We start from the raw sequence: 15,602 nt of genomic DNA, 5'->3' as shown, positions 1-15,602 counted from the left end.
TCTTCCGCCAACAGCCTCCCCATTTCTCCCGCCGCCCATTTCTTGGCGCTCGTATCGCTTCTATCTGGCTGTCGCTCGCAGTCCCATGTTTAATTTTGTTAAGCAAAAATGCTGGAAATTAAAATTCCCATCACACCATAAAACCCATAAATCATCTTTTATCTAAGCGAGTCTATCGGCGCATGTGAGCGCGCGCCAACTTCGGTTCGGGTTCGTTCAGGAAAAACGGCAGAAAACGTCCAGCGAACGTGGCTATATGCCTATATATATATAGATTCTGCCTGGACGCGATTGGGAACCTGCTCGGACCTCTCCTGCCTTAATGAGAATTTAATATTTTTCAATAAAAATTTGTAAAAGGCGCGTTAGCTGCTTGTCCGGCCTCGGAAGACTCCTCTCACCGAAACCCCCATTTCGGTGGGGGCGGTGGGCGGTGTGGTGGTGCGGCGGTGGGGTGGTGCACATTTGCCATGTGTGTCTTGGCTATTAACGCACTTTTGTTTGTGGGTACGGGCCAGTGGGTATTTGGTATTGGGCATTGGCGGCCTGGCTAAGACCGCGCCGCGAGTGAATCTCTGGCCCGAAACGATGATGGCCGGCAGATGAGGAGGCAGAGGCGTCGGATGCTGGAAGGGGGCGGTGTGTATGAGAGTCTTTAAGGTGGTTCCAACTACTTTTATGATCCTGTACATACGGTGTTGTAATTACGGATATTATGTTTATATTTATTGTTTGTTTTGCAGTCACTGAAAGGAGGTTCTCATTAATAAAATCGGTAGGCGCGGAACTTCAAAAGCACATTCATTTTAATGTACATTTAAAAGTTTATTTCGAATGCGTGTTTAGTTAGAAATAAATGAGGAATATAATAAATGTGATTGTATAATAAACAACAACTACTTCGATCTTTGATGTAATCGAAACACTCAATGCTGAAACTTTTGGAAACTAATGAATTTGTTTATGTATTTTATGCTACAGCAGTATACTCTTAACCCTTCTTAGTTAAAAAACTCAGCCTCTGATATCTTTGCCTTTCTATTCTACGGATTGTGTACAGTGTGTAACCAGACCTTTAAGCAGTTATAGGCCCATTTTTCTTCTCAGATCCCAGATCTTGGCCCCCGACCCTCCTTACCAGTTGCACTTTCAGGCCCATTTCTTATGCCCCCACCAAAGGAGAAGTCCCTGCCCTTTGTGAGGCACTTATAGAATACGAAATGGGTAGCTGGGGCACAACTGAGCGTACGAGTATAAGCCAGGAGTGGGACTCGGCCAAGAGTGTCAATTGTCAGTGGCTGTCGCCGTTTAGCCGTCTTGGCTGGGTCGAGGCCTTCTGGGCCATGCCACATACATACATACATGCCACATACTGCAAGTGGGCCTAAAACTGAAAACCCAGCCCATCGTCGGCGGCGCGTGCAGACGGTGAGCCTGTTTTAATATGCCAACAATGACAATCAGCTGTCACCTCTGGTGCGCCATGTGTCTAGAGTCTGGAGTCTAGACGCCAGACTGCAACCAAAAGAAATTGCATGCAACAAGCTGAGCGATTGTGGCAACAGCAGCAACAAATAAATATGTCATTTGGCTCATTATAAAGATAGCAAAAGTCTCTTTCTTCCTGACCAGAACCGAACTGAACTAAACTGAGCTTGCAACCAGCGAACAGCAACTAGCAACATGCAGCATGCAGCATGCAGCATGCGGCGTGCGGCGTGCCCCCAGAGCTGCTGCGTCACATTTAAACGTTTAATGATAATTTATGAATGTTGTTGTTTTTTATTGCAACAACAATGCCGTAAACCAATAAATCTTAAGGATCACATAAATCTTGGCGCTAACTGAGACGGCGACTGCAGCGCCAGCCACATCAACATCAGCAGCAGTCGCAGCAGCGGCGGCAACAACGTCCGCAAAACAGAGCAACTTGCACTCACAACTTGCCACAAGTCGCGGAGAACCATTGACCAATTGGCCAAAACTGATATACCCTAATGACCGAAACGCGCGCACAATTAACATGGCCATCAGGGAAGTAAAAGTTGCAACCCTTCGCCAAAAGAGCAGGAAACAAATTAACTTTTACAGGTGCAAGTACGGTGTGTCGTAAAAAAGCTTGAGGTAATTGTTTAGGGGGAATCAGTGGAATAAAATAACGAGTTATACAATCACTCTGGTTTGTAAAGGGACACTGCGAGATAAAATGATAATATGGTTTTATTTTCAGTAGTAGTTGTTTCAGCCAATACAACCCACCTACATTCCTAACAAATTAGCGAAGAATTTGGTGGCAGATGCACGATAGTTTCTATCGCTCTGAGGAGCAAGTTGGATCGCTGTACCCAAGCTACCCCATCTCTCTGAAGGATATAAACAATAATTTGGTTCACTTGATCAAACGGCGGGAGTTGCTATTGACAGCTGCAAAACCTTGACGTTGCTGCCTGGCTGGTGGTGCGTGGTTGCAGCGGTGCGATGTGGATGTGGCAGTGGCAGTGGCAGGGGATACGGATGTGGATGGGGGGATACCGATGTGGATGTGGATGTGGATGTGGTGCAGTGTTGCAGTGGTGCACTCCTGCGGTGCCGGGCTTTGTGGTCCTCTAATGTGTTAATAGGAACCGTACGCCGTACGCGATGCCGCGACTGCGGCGCTGGGGGAGATTGCTCAATTGTTTTTGCTTTTTAGAAAGGCCTCTGGTGTAGTAGGCTAATTTTTTTGCCCGCTCGCGAGTATTGGATTTAATTTAATTTTTGTGCTTTTCATGCTTCGTTAACATATTTTGCTTATAAGGATTTCCCGCGCGCAGTAAAAAGAAATCACAACTGATCAGTGAACATGCCGCCAGGCAGCAAATGTGGCCGCTGCGGCTTCATTGTTGCTGCAGGTGCATGTTGCCCCAACAATGCCATAAATTGTGACATTGGTTTTTGCTGCCCCCTCCTCGCACTCACCCCTGGATTCCCGCAACTCCCGCTCTTCAAGAAGATATATGCACACACACACACATAGATACTCTGATCTGGTGACCAAGAGCAAAAACTTAAGCCTGGCTAATTCTTTTTTGTAGCCCAGACCGCTGCAGGGGCAAAAAGCTTAGAACGAGTTTTGGCATTTACGACTCACTCACTCTGGGATCTGGGATCTGCACCACCCCCTCCAGTGGAGCAGCCCCCCTCAGCCCCTCCCTCGCAATCTGCGGCAGTGGCCAACTGCCACCGCCGCTTTTTTCTGTTCTCGTTGTTGTCGCTTGCCGCTTGCCGCATTATGTTGCTGCTTAATTGGTTATAAATTAATTAAACGTCGATTAATAATCCGGCTTCTTGTCAGTTAAAGCCGCCGTCCTCGCCGTCGACGGTTGGTTAGTTGTAGGTTCTGGGCTTGGGAACAAGAACGCTGCAATGGTAGCCAAGGAACACTGTAAATTATATTTTAAAAAACGACATTTAAAAAGATTATACAAGACATTCTTCTAAATTAAATGAAGCTGGCGAGTTAAAGAATATAAGCTACGAATTCAAAGTATGGTAATCAAATATATCATATCAACAATAACTGATAGGCTCAGCTTATTAATAGGTATTTCCGATTAAAATATGACTTCGTTCCGTGGTACCAATATTTTCTAGCCGTGTACCAACTCGAGCCTCACACACACTCACGTGATGAGTTGGCAATAATGAACTTGTTGTTGTCGCCGGCTTGAACTTTGTGTAGAAGCCAGAACAGCAGCAGCAACACAAACAGCAACAACTTGAGCCACAGCAGCAACAAGAACTCATTAATGGGGCTGGACACCGAGTTGGAGCCGGAGTATCTGAGTATCTAAATATCTGAGCACCCGACTAGCCGAGTATCGATGACCATTTGGGCGTTTGGGTTCAGCAACTGCTGTCAGCCGCTTGTCAACGTTTCTTTTGCTCTTTGGCGAGGGGCTAACAAAAGGTTATGGGCCAACAGGCGAGGGGAAGTACGAGAGTTTGCAGCTACCAATTCAATAATTGGAAACACATCGATGCCATAACTGAAATGTTTGCTGTGAGTGCGCGAACGAAGGAATTAAAATAAATTAATTATTCAGTGAAAAGCTGAGCACGAACATGGACTGGCTGCACCACTAGTAGCTGAATTGTAAATGAGTCGTTAGAGGAACCAGGGCAGATGATGAAATGAGCGATGCATTTATTTATGAAACAATTTGTATAGAATCTTGTTGAATTAATTAGGCGCCAAATAAGCGGTGAAAAGCGGAGCAAGAAAAGCATTCGGTGTAATTTGGTATTTATGGGGGAAGAAGTGAGAATCAGATAGATACATTTTCCAATCCCATTGCCGCACTGAGTAACTAGCTGTGGAGAAAAGACTTTCAATTAAAGCAGTTCGTCACGCAGAATAGCTTTTCAAAATCTGCTATTCGCACATTTTGTCCCTTAACTTTAATGGATTTTAACAGCCAATGATATGGATTTACTTTACTGGATGTATGTTTAATACAAAATTCCAAATGTCAACACATTATGATTTTATGATTTATCATTTTAAGAGGATCGTTAGCGATCGTTCACATCTGGCTACAATACATCCACCTGCTGGTTTGACTCTCACTATCTGGTTGGCCTTCCCATATGTGTTTCCCCTCGAAACCGGCCACTTCACCCAATTTTCCCCCATAAGCTTGGCAGTACCTTCTGTTCTGGGGCTGACCCCCACCTTTTCGCCACCATCATCATCATCACCATCACCTGAGGCGAGTGGATACTCTAATCTGACAGGTATTTGATTTGATTTACCAAATAGAGAGGGACGGCGAGAGGCGCGCTAGAGGGAGAGAGAATGCAAATATTTACACCCTATTGTTACTAGGTGCTCCGTGTATTTGTAGTTCATTTCAGCACTTCACAGGCACAACCACATCCACTTCCACTCGAGGCGACATCCAAGTGATGCCTTTTGTTGATCGAGTGCTTGCCACGCACTTCACTCTCTCCGTCTCTGTCTTCGTCGTTGGTTCCGTCTCTTTCGCCCCAACTGCCGGACAACGGCGAACTGCTACAGATATTCCAATGCTACTTTACCGCTCACGAAAAATGTTTTTCGCCTGTCTTTCCCTTTATTTTTTGGGGCTTCGTTTTTTTTTTGACTATTTGTTGGGCAGTGGCGATTAAATCACGGTCCAGCCCCAAAGAAGGCCACCGAAGATTTGTAAACTGAGAGAAAGCGAAGGTGCCTTTCAGATTCCTCGAATTAACCAGTAGACTTTTTCAAAAGGTCAGCAAGATGAGAAGAGTCACCTGATAGATGGGAATAACATCAAACAAGACAACGAGACAAATTGAATCTGAATGATCAATGCAGATATTTTCCGCAGTGTACGTTCGGGAGTCGCCACCTTCCCCCAGCGGAGTATCTTTTGTGTGGGCAAGTCAAGTGCCGAATGGCCGAATGCTCTTCAACTCATTGTTAGCCCATAGACGGGTCGCGTAATGATCCAGAAAACCGAAAAGTCGGCGGCAAAAGCTTCTTTCTCACGTTAAGCGCCTGGACCTAGGCAATGGCCAAGTCCCATTCCGGGCCAGGTCAACAAGTGGCGGCCGTTCGGCGTCGCGATCAGGAGAAAACACGAGCTGTAAAACGTCAAAATATACGAGCACAGAGCGATTTAAACTGTCAACGCAGCCGTAAACATTGTCAGTGGGCTGGCAGGCCAGGGAAAAGGGGCCTCTGGCCAAAACTGGAACCATGGAGCGCTCAGTGCGGCTACTTGTTGCCTCAAATTTGCTTATGAGCAGGCCAAAACCGAACTCCCGCGTCCACTCGCCTCGACTTCACTCCGAAGTCTGTGGCCTGGTCTAATGTGGCTCGTAAATCCTGGCCAAAACGGCCGAACGGACATCGTGGCTGCCAGTGGTTGGTGTGGACCCGTTTTTGGCCCGACCTGATGGATGTTGTGATGCGGCCTGGGCGGCACTTGGCCAGATTTACGCCCCGCAATTAACGTTCTAATCGCCTCAATTTGTTTGGAGTGGCGGGGAGCAGGGATCTGGACCACAAAGCAGGCAGATAATCAACCAACAACATCGTACAAGTCAATTGAGAGTGTCAACCTGCTGATAATGCCGGCGACGATGGGAAATCTAACAATTAATACTTTGCTGTGCATGCAATTAGTTAAAATATCTCTTTGATCCTGCCTATAAAGTGCTGTTTCCTTGGATATAAATATCAAATAATGTAAGTAACATTTAAGCCTAATTAGCTTTGATTTTTTGTGATTTCAAATAAGGCCATAAATTAACAAATTGAGTAAGTTAAGTATCAATTTAAAAAAATAATTCTTGAAGGGAAATGAACAACAGAAAATTTAATTTTTTCATTTCCCATTTAAATTTTACAGTGGCGCCCTGCAACGCAATAACGTTCGGGTTTGGTACTACACAAATAAAACTCTACATTAATTTTACATCATACGCGTAATATACATACGCTCAGTGGCGCCACTGTGTTAGAACTTGTGTTGATATTTGATTGTTTTATAACGATATTTTTTAAAATGTTGAAATATTTTTTTGATGAATTGGATTCGGAAATAAAACAAATTTATTGTTATATTAGTCCAGATCAACTTACCTAGGAGCCCTAATCTTTTTCATTGCACGGTCGACTTTGGTTGCTGTCTACCGCATATCTACGAAATTATAATTTTCCACATTTGTTAAGCTTAATTTAAAAGAATACTACCGCACGAGAAACAATTGTGGAAGTAACAAAATATATTCGCCGTATATGAGAAAGTTTCACACACCTTGTTTTGAAGAACTTCAAGTGAGTGTAGTGTTATCATAATATCAAATTATCAGGCAAGAAAGAAAGAAAGAAGAAAAATTATCCAAAGTATAGCAAAAGTACAAATTCAATCCTAAATTTCGGTAGCAGAGCATTAACAGTGCTGCCCCCAACTGCCCATTAATTTCGAAACTGGCCTTTAGTGAACTCCTTGCCGTTAGACAAATAAAAGTAAACTAAGCGCAAATACTTAAGAGGAGAATAAATGCCTCGAGAGGAGTGTGTCCTTTGCCCTGCGTACACTAAAACGAAGTAGATGCCCCCGCCAACGAGAAACAATTGACCTTTCGCCGTTTTCTGTTCTGGCGGGTTTTCCCTTTTTTGGCCTACTTGCCTGCGTGTGTGTGGGTGGGTGTGCTAAACTTTAAATTGTCCAATGCTACGTGCCCCGCATGCGGAGTTCATAAATCCAAGCGCTAAATGTAAACATCAACAGTTGCCCAGCAGCAGCAACAACGAGCAGGCGAAACACCAACAATGATGGCAAAAACTTGCAAAGTTCAAACACAAACTAATGCAGCAGCAAAGGCAGGAACAAAAGCCAAGCGAGCCGCGCCCACCCACCCAACGCCCCCCCTTTGCCGACCACTTTCTGTCCTTTTGGCCAAGCCACTTTCACCGTTGTTGTTATTGTTGCCATTCCCGCACTGGTTATTGTTGTTGCTGGTGCTCCTAATGCGCGATATCGTAGTGTTTGCATGCGTGTGTGTATGCACTGGAAAAAATTACATAAATTAAAACTAAAATTAAACATTATAAATAATTTATTGATGGAGTGACAGATATGCTATCCTTAATAACAACGTATCTTAACACCTGGTCTTAATATGAATATGTTGATAAGACTATCTCATACCGCGTTGGCAACAGCCTTCTCTTTTGGCCAAGTGCATTTCCGGCGTGAGTTTGCCTCTGTGTGTGTGTTTGTGTGTGTAGGTGTTAGCCGGTTGGAAGGAGCGTGCTCCTCTGGCTGGTCCGGTCATGGGTGGCAAGTAGAATAAAACAAACTTGAGTTTTGTTTTCGTTTGTCGTATAAGCAATGGCTTAAAGCTTTCCCCTTGGCTACCGTCCCTCATCCTTAACCCGTAACGCATGTGGCCAGTGGTAATGACCTACCAGCAAACACACACACACACACATACGAGGCAGGACTCGTTGCATTTGCCAAGGGTTAAGTTTCGATAATTATGAATGCAAAAGTGGAGCACTAAAAGGAAGCAAGAGCTATAAATGTGTGGCATGCATCACTTAAAGTTGTTTGCCTATTTCACTGGCTGCTTATATTGCCATCTGAGTTAAAATTTAATTGGTATGTGAAAATAAAAGTGGATGGGATTAAGAAACATTGCTTTAAAATATATCAGTGATTAAGACATTCTAAACTATGTTGCATGAACTTGGGTAAAATAAGCAAATTGTAAAGCGTAAGTTAGCCAGACACAACATCCCATTAAATCGACTATCAACGTGAATTTAGACTCTATCTAATCTGCACATGAGTGGGTTAGATGAGTTCCAGTTCTGAAGTGGCCAATTCAATGAATTACGACGGTATCTGATCTACAGATAGGCAGACAATTTAATCTACAAGTGCTTTAAATCAAGTTGAACCACCCGATTAGTTTATACAAATCGTATTAATTCTGAGTGCTAAACATTCACATCACCTGTTCGGTTTGCAGCTACAATATTGTATAGAAATATTTCAGAGCATGAAATTATTATAAATGTGCATTAAAATTGTTCAAAATGTATTCTGTTTCACACAGCTATCTTTAATTGGCCAGGTTCAATAAAGAATATTTATAGTTGCAACGTTCTGCTGAATTAATATGAATTCCTTGATAGCTTTGTGCAAATTCCATTTTAATTGCCTCCTGCCCTGCTTTCGCTTGCATTTTATTTTGCACTACAATCATTTCCCAATTGACTGCTGAACCTCTCATATATATATATACATATATATATTTCCTTTGTCTTGCACTACAATCGAATAGCCAAGTTAACAGGTGTCCACTCCCTCGATAGTGTCTTCATTGTGGCCAACTATTTATGGCTTCTGTCTGCGACTCGGCCGGCGAAACTCCTCCCCTCCCCCATTGGAATGCCCCTTGCGCAAACAACTCAAGGACGGCGGTGAATGGAAACCTCCGCCTAATTTGGACAGTGTTTACAGTAAATATGCAAACAGACCGCCAAATTGGCATATAGCAAACAAATCTGGGCGGAGTTGGGGGGCCAAAACAAAGGCAAGGACACGCGTGTAAATCCGGTTGACTTGAGTCCGGAGTTGATTGTTGTTGTCGTTGGTGTTACTGCTATTGGCACTGGGCAAACATCGGCAATCAAATATTTCTCAATGCGACAAAAATGATTGGCAAAGTGGGGAGGGTAGCAAAGAAGTGCGGCAAGTGTATGCTTGGCTTCCTTGGCCAAATAGATAATCTGTAATCTTATCGAGCCAGCCCACTTCCTTCTTATTAAATTAATTGAAAGGCAAAGTGGCTAAGTGGCTAAGGCTACGGATTGGGATTACTTTCTGCCCATCAGTCGATGGTCAGCTTATCAGTTGCACATGGCCAGCGGGAAATACCTGTTGTTGCAGCCATTGCCGCATGTTGCTAGCCCGCCGGCAACATGTTGCTAGCGTGCACACTCGGCCCGTTTGGATACTAGGCGCTCGGATTTCAGCTCGGCTCCACTCGTCGTCGACATCGCCATCGCCATCCCCATTCGCTGGCCGAGTGGCGCCGCTGCTTCTGGCGTTCAGTACGCTTCTGTCACTCGGTCGGCCAACAACACGGCGCGCTTACCCGGCTCAAGTCCGCTCCACCGCCTCGATCCCGATCCCGATCTCGATCGCCATACCATACCGCCAAGCAGCCGCTCGTCGGACCGCCCGCTGCAGTTGTCATTCGAAAGCGCGTCGCTCTCGGCGGCTCCAGACCAAAGTAATCAACCGAATTAAGACCAAAAGCAGTGCGACCAATGTATAAATAAACAGGGCAGAAAACCGGCTCTTGGAAGGCAAGATCGACACCGAGAGGCTCGTCCGACTGCATTCTTGCATCACGTGCAGCCGACGGTGGCACGCCCTCTCGCCGCCCCCTGCCACTTTCAAGGCAACTGTTGCACAGCGAAAAAAAAGGGGCGCGATCGGTGCACTTACTATTTCAAACAAAAGTAATCGAGCTGTAAAAGTCGTAGTTTTGGATATATTTGATATATAGCGTTGATTTATCCAGAAAGTTGATCTCACTGATCATACTAGTAATGTAGTAAATTTTGAGTAAATCCAAATACCCAGTTTCATAAATAACTCTTTGATTGGAGTTCCCAAGCTAATTTAAGCATACAAATTTGAAAGTTGCATATGTTTTTCTCTCTGTTTTCGATTGCAATCTCTTTTGAAGATCCCCGAACTTACAGTTCTTTGGACAGCCTGCCCGTTCCGCTCTCGCCCCTCCGTTAAGTGTTTTGTTTTCGTTGTTCAATCAGGGAGGCCCCCATATCATATCATTTCATATCATACTCTCCATTCCGACTGAAAACAGCTGCGAAAGCCTCGCTTTTGCATATGCGGAAGTGCAAAAGCGCGAGAATTGGCGGCGATATCAGTCGAAAGAGGTGCAAGTAGTACTAGTGTACCAATGCCATTGCAACCTGCTGCTAATCAAGAGTGCAAAACTATGCACATGTTAAAGTTTGATGGCGCGCATTGGCCTCTTTCAGACAGTCTTATGCAACACCATAGATGGCCAAGTGCCTGTGCGCCGGCGAAAACCTTTCCTCGTGTTTACCTTTTTATGGCTTTCATCTGGCACAAAACCCTGACCTGTGCCAATTCCATTCGAGTCACTCATATTTTTCTTCAATCATTCGGACATCAACAAATGCCGAGAAATCGTGGAGGAGAGCCTTTTGAAAAGTGTTTGTGTTGTCTTTATTTGCGTATCGTTTATTTATGGGCTATAAATGCATCTGTCGGGGAACTGTGAATGCACAATAGCTATTTGTGTTTACATATTGGCATAAAAACATAAATGCCCACAAAACATAATCAAAGGCACAAACACACAATTTACCTGGCCAAATGCATGAAAATCAACAGCAATTTGTATCAGTTTTTTTCACTTAAAATTTGGCCAAAGAAATGGGGCAGTTACACATTTTTTCGCGATGTTTGCGCTTTTTGTGCAGTTTAATATTTTAATAATTATTGAAAAAAAATATTAATTTTATTACGAATCCATACGTCGTCTATCAAAGCTGCACAAATAAAAGAAAAACGTTTTAATCAAAGATAGTACCCAGCTTAATCAAATAGTCTACTAATTGAACGGATACTGGAGTACAATTTCGCTTAATAAAAAGAGTCTAAAAGACATTAAAAAAAAGTTAGCATTTTTGTTTGGAGCAGTAGCTCCATCTGGAAATTGGCTTTTACAATGATTTTACAATATGGTGTTCCGCATAATATTTACCTAGTTGGGCCAGTGTTTTGACCAAACCACTCAACCCACTCGCTGTTTTCGCAAACTATACTTTGACCTGTCCACGCCACATTTGCAACGATAATTGGCAAAAAGAAAAGCAGAGATAGAAGCACCCACCCACTGGCAGAAAAATATTAGAACCCCCAGTGAAACAGAGTGAATCCTACCCGAAATGAAAACAAGACAACCTCTGACGTTTCGCTTTCGCTTTTCTCCTCATCGCAGACATCTAATTTATTTTTAGATCACTTTTTGTTTCGCTTGGTCGTGATTTTATTTTTTGCGCTTTATTTTGCAGCTTTTATTTGTCATAGCATAGATTTTCCTTTACTGCGACTCGATCGGTCCATAAATAAGAAAATACGAAAGGGGGCTGGCGGCAGTGTTTCAGGCTATGAAAACAGCCGAAGCCTATAATTTGTCATAAGCATTTGCATTCAATACTTGTCATGATTCCCCATTAATTTTAATTTTTTCCATTTTTTATTTTTTTTGTGATTTTTCAGTCAAAACCAGTTACAAGCACTTAACTGCCCTCGCGGAAACAATTGCATTGTAAACAGCCAGCAGAAATGCATCAAATGTGGAATCGCAACTGGAGCTGGACTCTTCTGGTTTTCTCGGGTAAGTGCCGAGTATATCGAAATTTGAACGATGGGGATTGGGAACGATGGGTTATCTGAGGGCCAAAATCTGACCAGATATGCCGCTTAAGATGGACGGAGAAAAGTTGGTCGAAAAATTTATGAAATGCCAATTTCACTTACGTTTAACTTTATTACCCCTGACGCACATTTGCAACTTTGTTGCAACTGACTGGCTGAACGGAGCTGCTGCTGGTGGCCAAGAGTCTCGGATTGCCTTTTAGTTTTCAGCTGGAGCACTATTTCAATGTTTCTGTTTGTTTGTTTATTTGTCTCTCACCCGCGCCCACTCGCCGCCCACTCTGGTCTCGGATTTCCAGCCCTGCTACTCCTCTCGGCGGAGGTGGCCAATTCGGAGGAATGCGGCCAGGAGGAGTTCACCAAGTGCGCCGAACCACTTGATATGCTGCATTTAACGTCGGACTTCTCGATTGGCCCGGCCAAGAAGGAGGAACTGGAAAAACTTTGTCAGTAAGTGACTTCACGGGCAAAATTCCCCCGCCGATCCGGACTCACTGCATCCGAGTCCTAATCGCAATCGGTGGGGCGCAACGCTACAAATGTTTGCTGTGTTCTGATGATCGATTTGGGTGTTTTGTGCTGCAACTTATCCATTAAAAATGAACTAGAAACCGAGTAATACTTTCCCCGAATCACTTAATTTCTAATTTTTAATGAACAATAACTTTTTTAATTTGTTTTATTGCAACAACAATCTGTTTGCCTGTTCCCAGTGAGCTGCGCAAGGGCGTGAGGTGCATCCAGAGCTACACCCGGCGTTGCATGGATCTGCAGCAGAGGAATCAGTTCAACAAGCTCTACCACGGCACCAACCAGTTCATCAGGGATCTGTGCAACAAGGGCGCCTTCCAGGACGAGTACCTCAAGCACGTTCCCTGCTCCGAAATGGCCAAGAAGGAGTTCGAGGTGTGCTCCAATCGCTACCGGGAGACCATGGTGTTCCTCAAGCCCAACAAGAACCAGGAAAACTCCGAGAACGGCACGCTGAACGAGAACATCAAGACCATTTGCTGGTGAGTGGAACCAATAGCAACCTAGCCCAAATGGTTATCAAATGCCTTGCCATGCTCTCTAATGAATATTTAAATCGATGCAATGCAGTTTTAAACAGGGTTTGTTGTGCTTTCAGAATGAAACGAATGTAATTGCAATGGAACGCAATTGCAAATTGTAATTGAAATGTTATATTGTGTCGGAGAACTTGTATTCATTCGATTGAAAGAGGGAATATTTTGAGCCACAGTTTTATTACTATTAAAAATATTATTTTTGCAACATTTTCGGGATTTATTTGCAACTCTTTCAATATCTTGCATTCGCATATTACTCAAGCTCCATCAACGAACTTGTGGATTGCTCGGAGGATGCTGCACGCAAGATCTGCGGCAACGAGGCGGCAAAGTTCACGCGTCAACTGGTGGACAAATATGCCAACAGCCTGACCAAGGTACGCGGAAAGAAAGGACTCTTCCTGAAGCAACTTGTAACCGAATCTATCTTACAGATCTACTGCGAGGACTTCACCCGAAATCCGGGCATCTGCAGGGATGGCGAGGGCAATGGCTCCACCCGAGCAGCTGGCAGTAGTTTGGGCCTCCTGCTCACAGGGACACTGCTCACACTGCTGGTCAGCAGAGGCAACAGATAGATGGCAGAGGCGCAGCTGAGTGCACAAATCTAGAACCAGTCTTACCAGAATAGTTAAGGTTTCCCCCATCACACCGAAAGAAGAATTCCACACGCTGTTGCATACTTCTGGCAGTCAGTTTAGGCCACAGAATCCCCGAGAGGTGAAAGGAGTAAGCTATACAGTAAAGTACACGTTAAGTATGTTATGTATACCAGTATGCATATACCACATATCTATAGGGAATATGAGAGCAGAGTCAGGCATGGCTAAGATCGTATATATATGCGGATATGTGTGTTACTAAATAGTGGATATAGGCTAGCTAGTTAGAATCAGTGTTGAGTGTGGCAGGCAGGTTAGTTGTTGTTGGCCTTACTTTCCAGTCGTCGTCGATCGTGCAATACTAGAGTTTCGTTGAGTTTGTTGAAGTTTTCCAGGCTTTAAGTGTAGGCATATTTTAGAGAATACCCCTAAGTTTCACAAATCGTTGTTAGTTGAAGATAGAGCGCGCCCCACCCCACCCACCTCTGTTTACCGTAAAACCAGGCAATGTCAAAAATCGATTGATCAGCTGATCTCTTGGAAACGCCTATGTACCTCTTAATAGCAGTATGTTTGCAAAGTCAGTTTTCGTTACTCACACACACACACACACAGCACTAAGCGCACAAGATAATACCCCGAGTGGATTTGCTCACATATCGGCAATAACTTTAGATTAACTAAAAGTGCATTTCTATGAATCAGGATTTTTTAATTATTTATAAACCTATTTAGTGGATAGCGTATATTTATTTCCCACACTGTAAATACCTTTAAATATATTCAAAATCGGAAATACATATACGAATAAATATTAGTTTAACTTAAAAATACACTCACACACACACACCTACTTACAAAAACTGTGAATATATATTATGATTAAAGAGTAACATTTATTTTAAGTAAAACACAAAGATGCATATGCAAGGAAAAACAATAAAAAATGAGAAAATAAATTAATGCAAAAAAGTGTGAAAGAGTGGCGAAATAAAGGGGCATGCGGCCAGAGGGGGCAGTTATATTTTTGGAACCCGAAGCAAGTAATACACTACGAATCGTATTCAATAATATTTTTAGACTATATGCAGAGTTATTAAAGGTATGGTACATTATATTCATTTAAGAGTACCGCAGCACTAAGGTCATTCAGTTATTTAGGTTCTTAAAAGTTGGCAACATACTACTACAAAATACTTTTAGACACCTTTTCAAAGTGAAAAACACCTGACAGGAAATAAATATGGAAATAACCAAACTTATGACTGAATACAGGGACGCCACACATGGTGAGGGTATAAGGAGCCAGCGAGTGCCGTGCCAAAAATGCTTTTTACTGCAGGATAAAACCGAGCGCAGCCAAAAAGTATGCAACGCGACCCGTCCGGCGCCCAAAAGTATGCTGCGCAAATATGCCGGCTCTGGTCGCAGTTTACGAGAGGGGCGAAGAGCTGGTTGAATTGGGGCCACCAGAAGGGTCGCCACCGTGGCGATGAGGGGCTGGGGGCTGACCTGCAGCACTGGGGCTGGCCATAATTTATGTTTATGTGGTGCGTTCATTAGACTAGCGGCGGCGACGACGCCGACATCGGTTGACTTCTCGCCTGGCAGCTAATTTATAAGGTCGACGATGGCTCAAGGACATAGGTGGGGTGGTGTTGGGTGCAATAATTACAGTTATCGTGCATAGCCAGCAGCTGAATGTACCTTTGACACTCGAAATCATGGCCAGACATTGATTTCGACGAATGAAATCGAACTGATAAACAGGTTAAACGCGTCTATGAAGCTTGATCAGCAACAAATTAAACGAGTTTTGGTTTGAAAAATGCTTTGTTCTTCTTGAAAAATGAGTTAAAACTGCCCAATTCAGTTCTATCTTACATTGATGCATTTCATTTCTAATCATTTCCTTGCAATTA

General features: G+C 43.7%; 1 protein-coding gene across 3 annotated transcripts; it reads left to right on the top strand.

Moving 5' to 3' along the window:
• Positions 1-9,611: 9,611 nt before the first annotated feature.
• On the top strand, positions 9,612-14,643 carry LOC6615635. 3 transcript variants are annotated; one of them, XM_002039973.2, is made up of 6 exons: positions 9,612-9,798; positions 11,850-11,967; positions 12,308-12,458; positions 12,722-13,021; positions 13,341-13,455; positions 13,513-14,643. In XM_002039973.2, the coding sequence occupies exons 2-6, from the start codon at positions 11,916-11,918 to the stop codon at positions 13,654-13,656; spliced, it is 762 nt and encodes a 253-aa protein (XP_002040009.1). In that variant the 5' UTR covers positions 9,612-9,798; positions 11,850-11,915; the 3' UTR covers positions 13,657-14,643. The 3 variants fall into 3 exon arrangements, with proteins under 3 accessions (XP_002040009.1, XP_032571800.1, XP_032571801.1); XM_032715909.1 differs by lacking the exon at positions 9,612-9,798 and adding an exon at positions 10,012-10,030; XM_032715910.1 differs by lacking the exons at positions 9,612-9,798; positions 11,850-11,967; positions 12,308-12,458 and adding an exon at positions 12,499-12,623.
• The last annotated feature ends 959 nt before the right edge of the window (positions 14,644-15,602 follow it).

The sequence above is a fragment of the Drosophila sechellia genome, chromosome 2R (assembly GCF_004382195.2).
Source record: "Drosophila sechellia strain sech25 chromosome 2R, ASM438219v1, whole genome shotgun sequence".
NCBI classification, from domain to species: Eukaryota; Metazoa; Arthropoda; class Insecta; order Diptera; family Drosophilidae; genus Drosophila; species Drosophila sechellia.
This window is presented reverse-complemented; position numbering and strand designations above follow the sequence as displayed.

Coding starts and splice junctions, on each gene's coding strand:
- LOC6615635 (XM_002039973.2), top strand. CDS start 11,916: ATGCATCAAATGTGGAATCGCAACTGGAGCTGGACTCTTCTGGTTTTC. Junction 12,459..12,721: donor GAACTGGAAAAACTTTGTCA/GTAAGTGACTTC, acceptor GCCTGTTCCCAG/TGAGCTGCGCAAGGGCGTGA. Junction 13,022..13,340: donor AACATCAAGACCATTTGCTG/GTGAGTGGAACC, acceptor ATATTACTCAAG/CTCCATCAACGAACTTGTGG.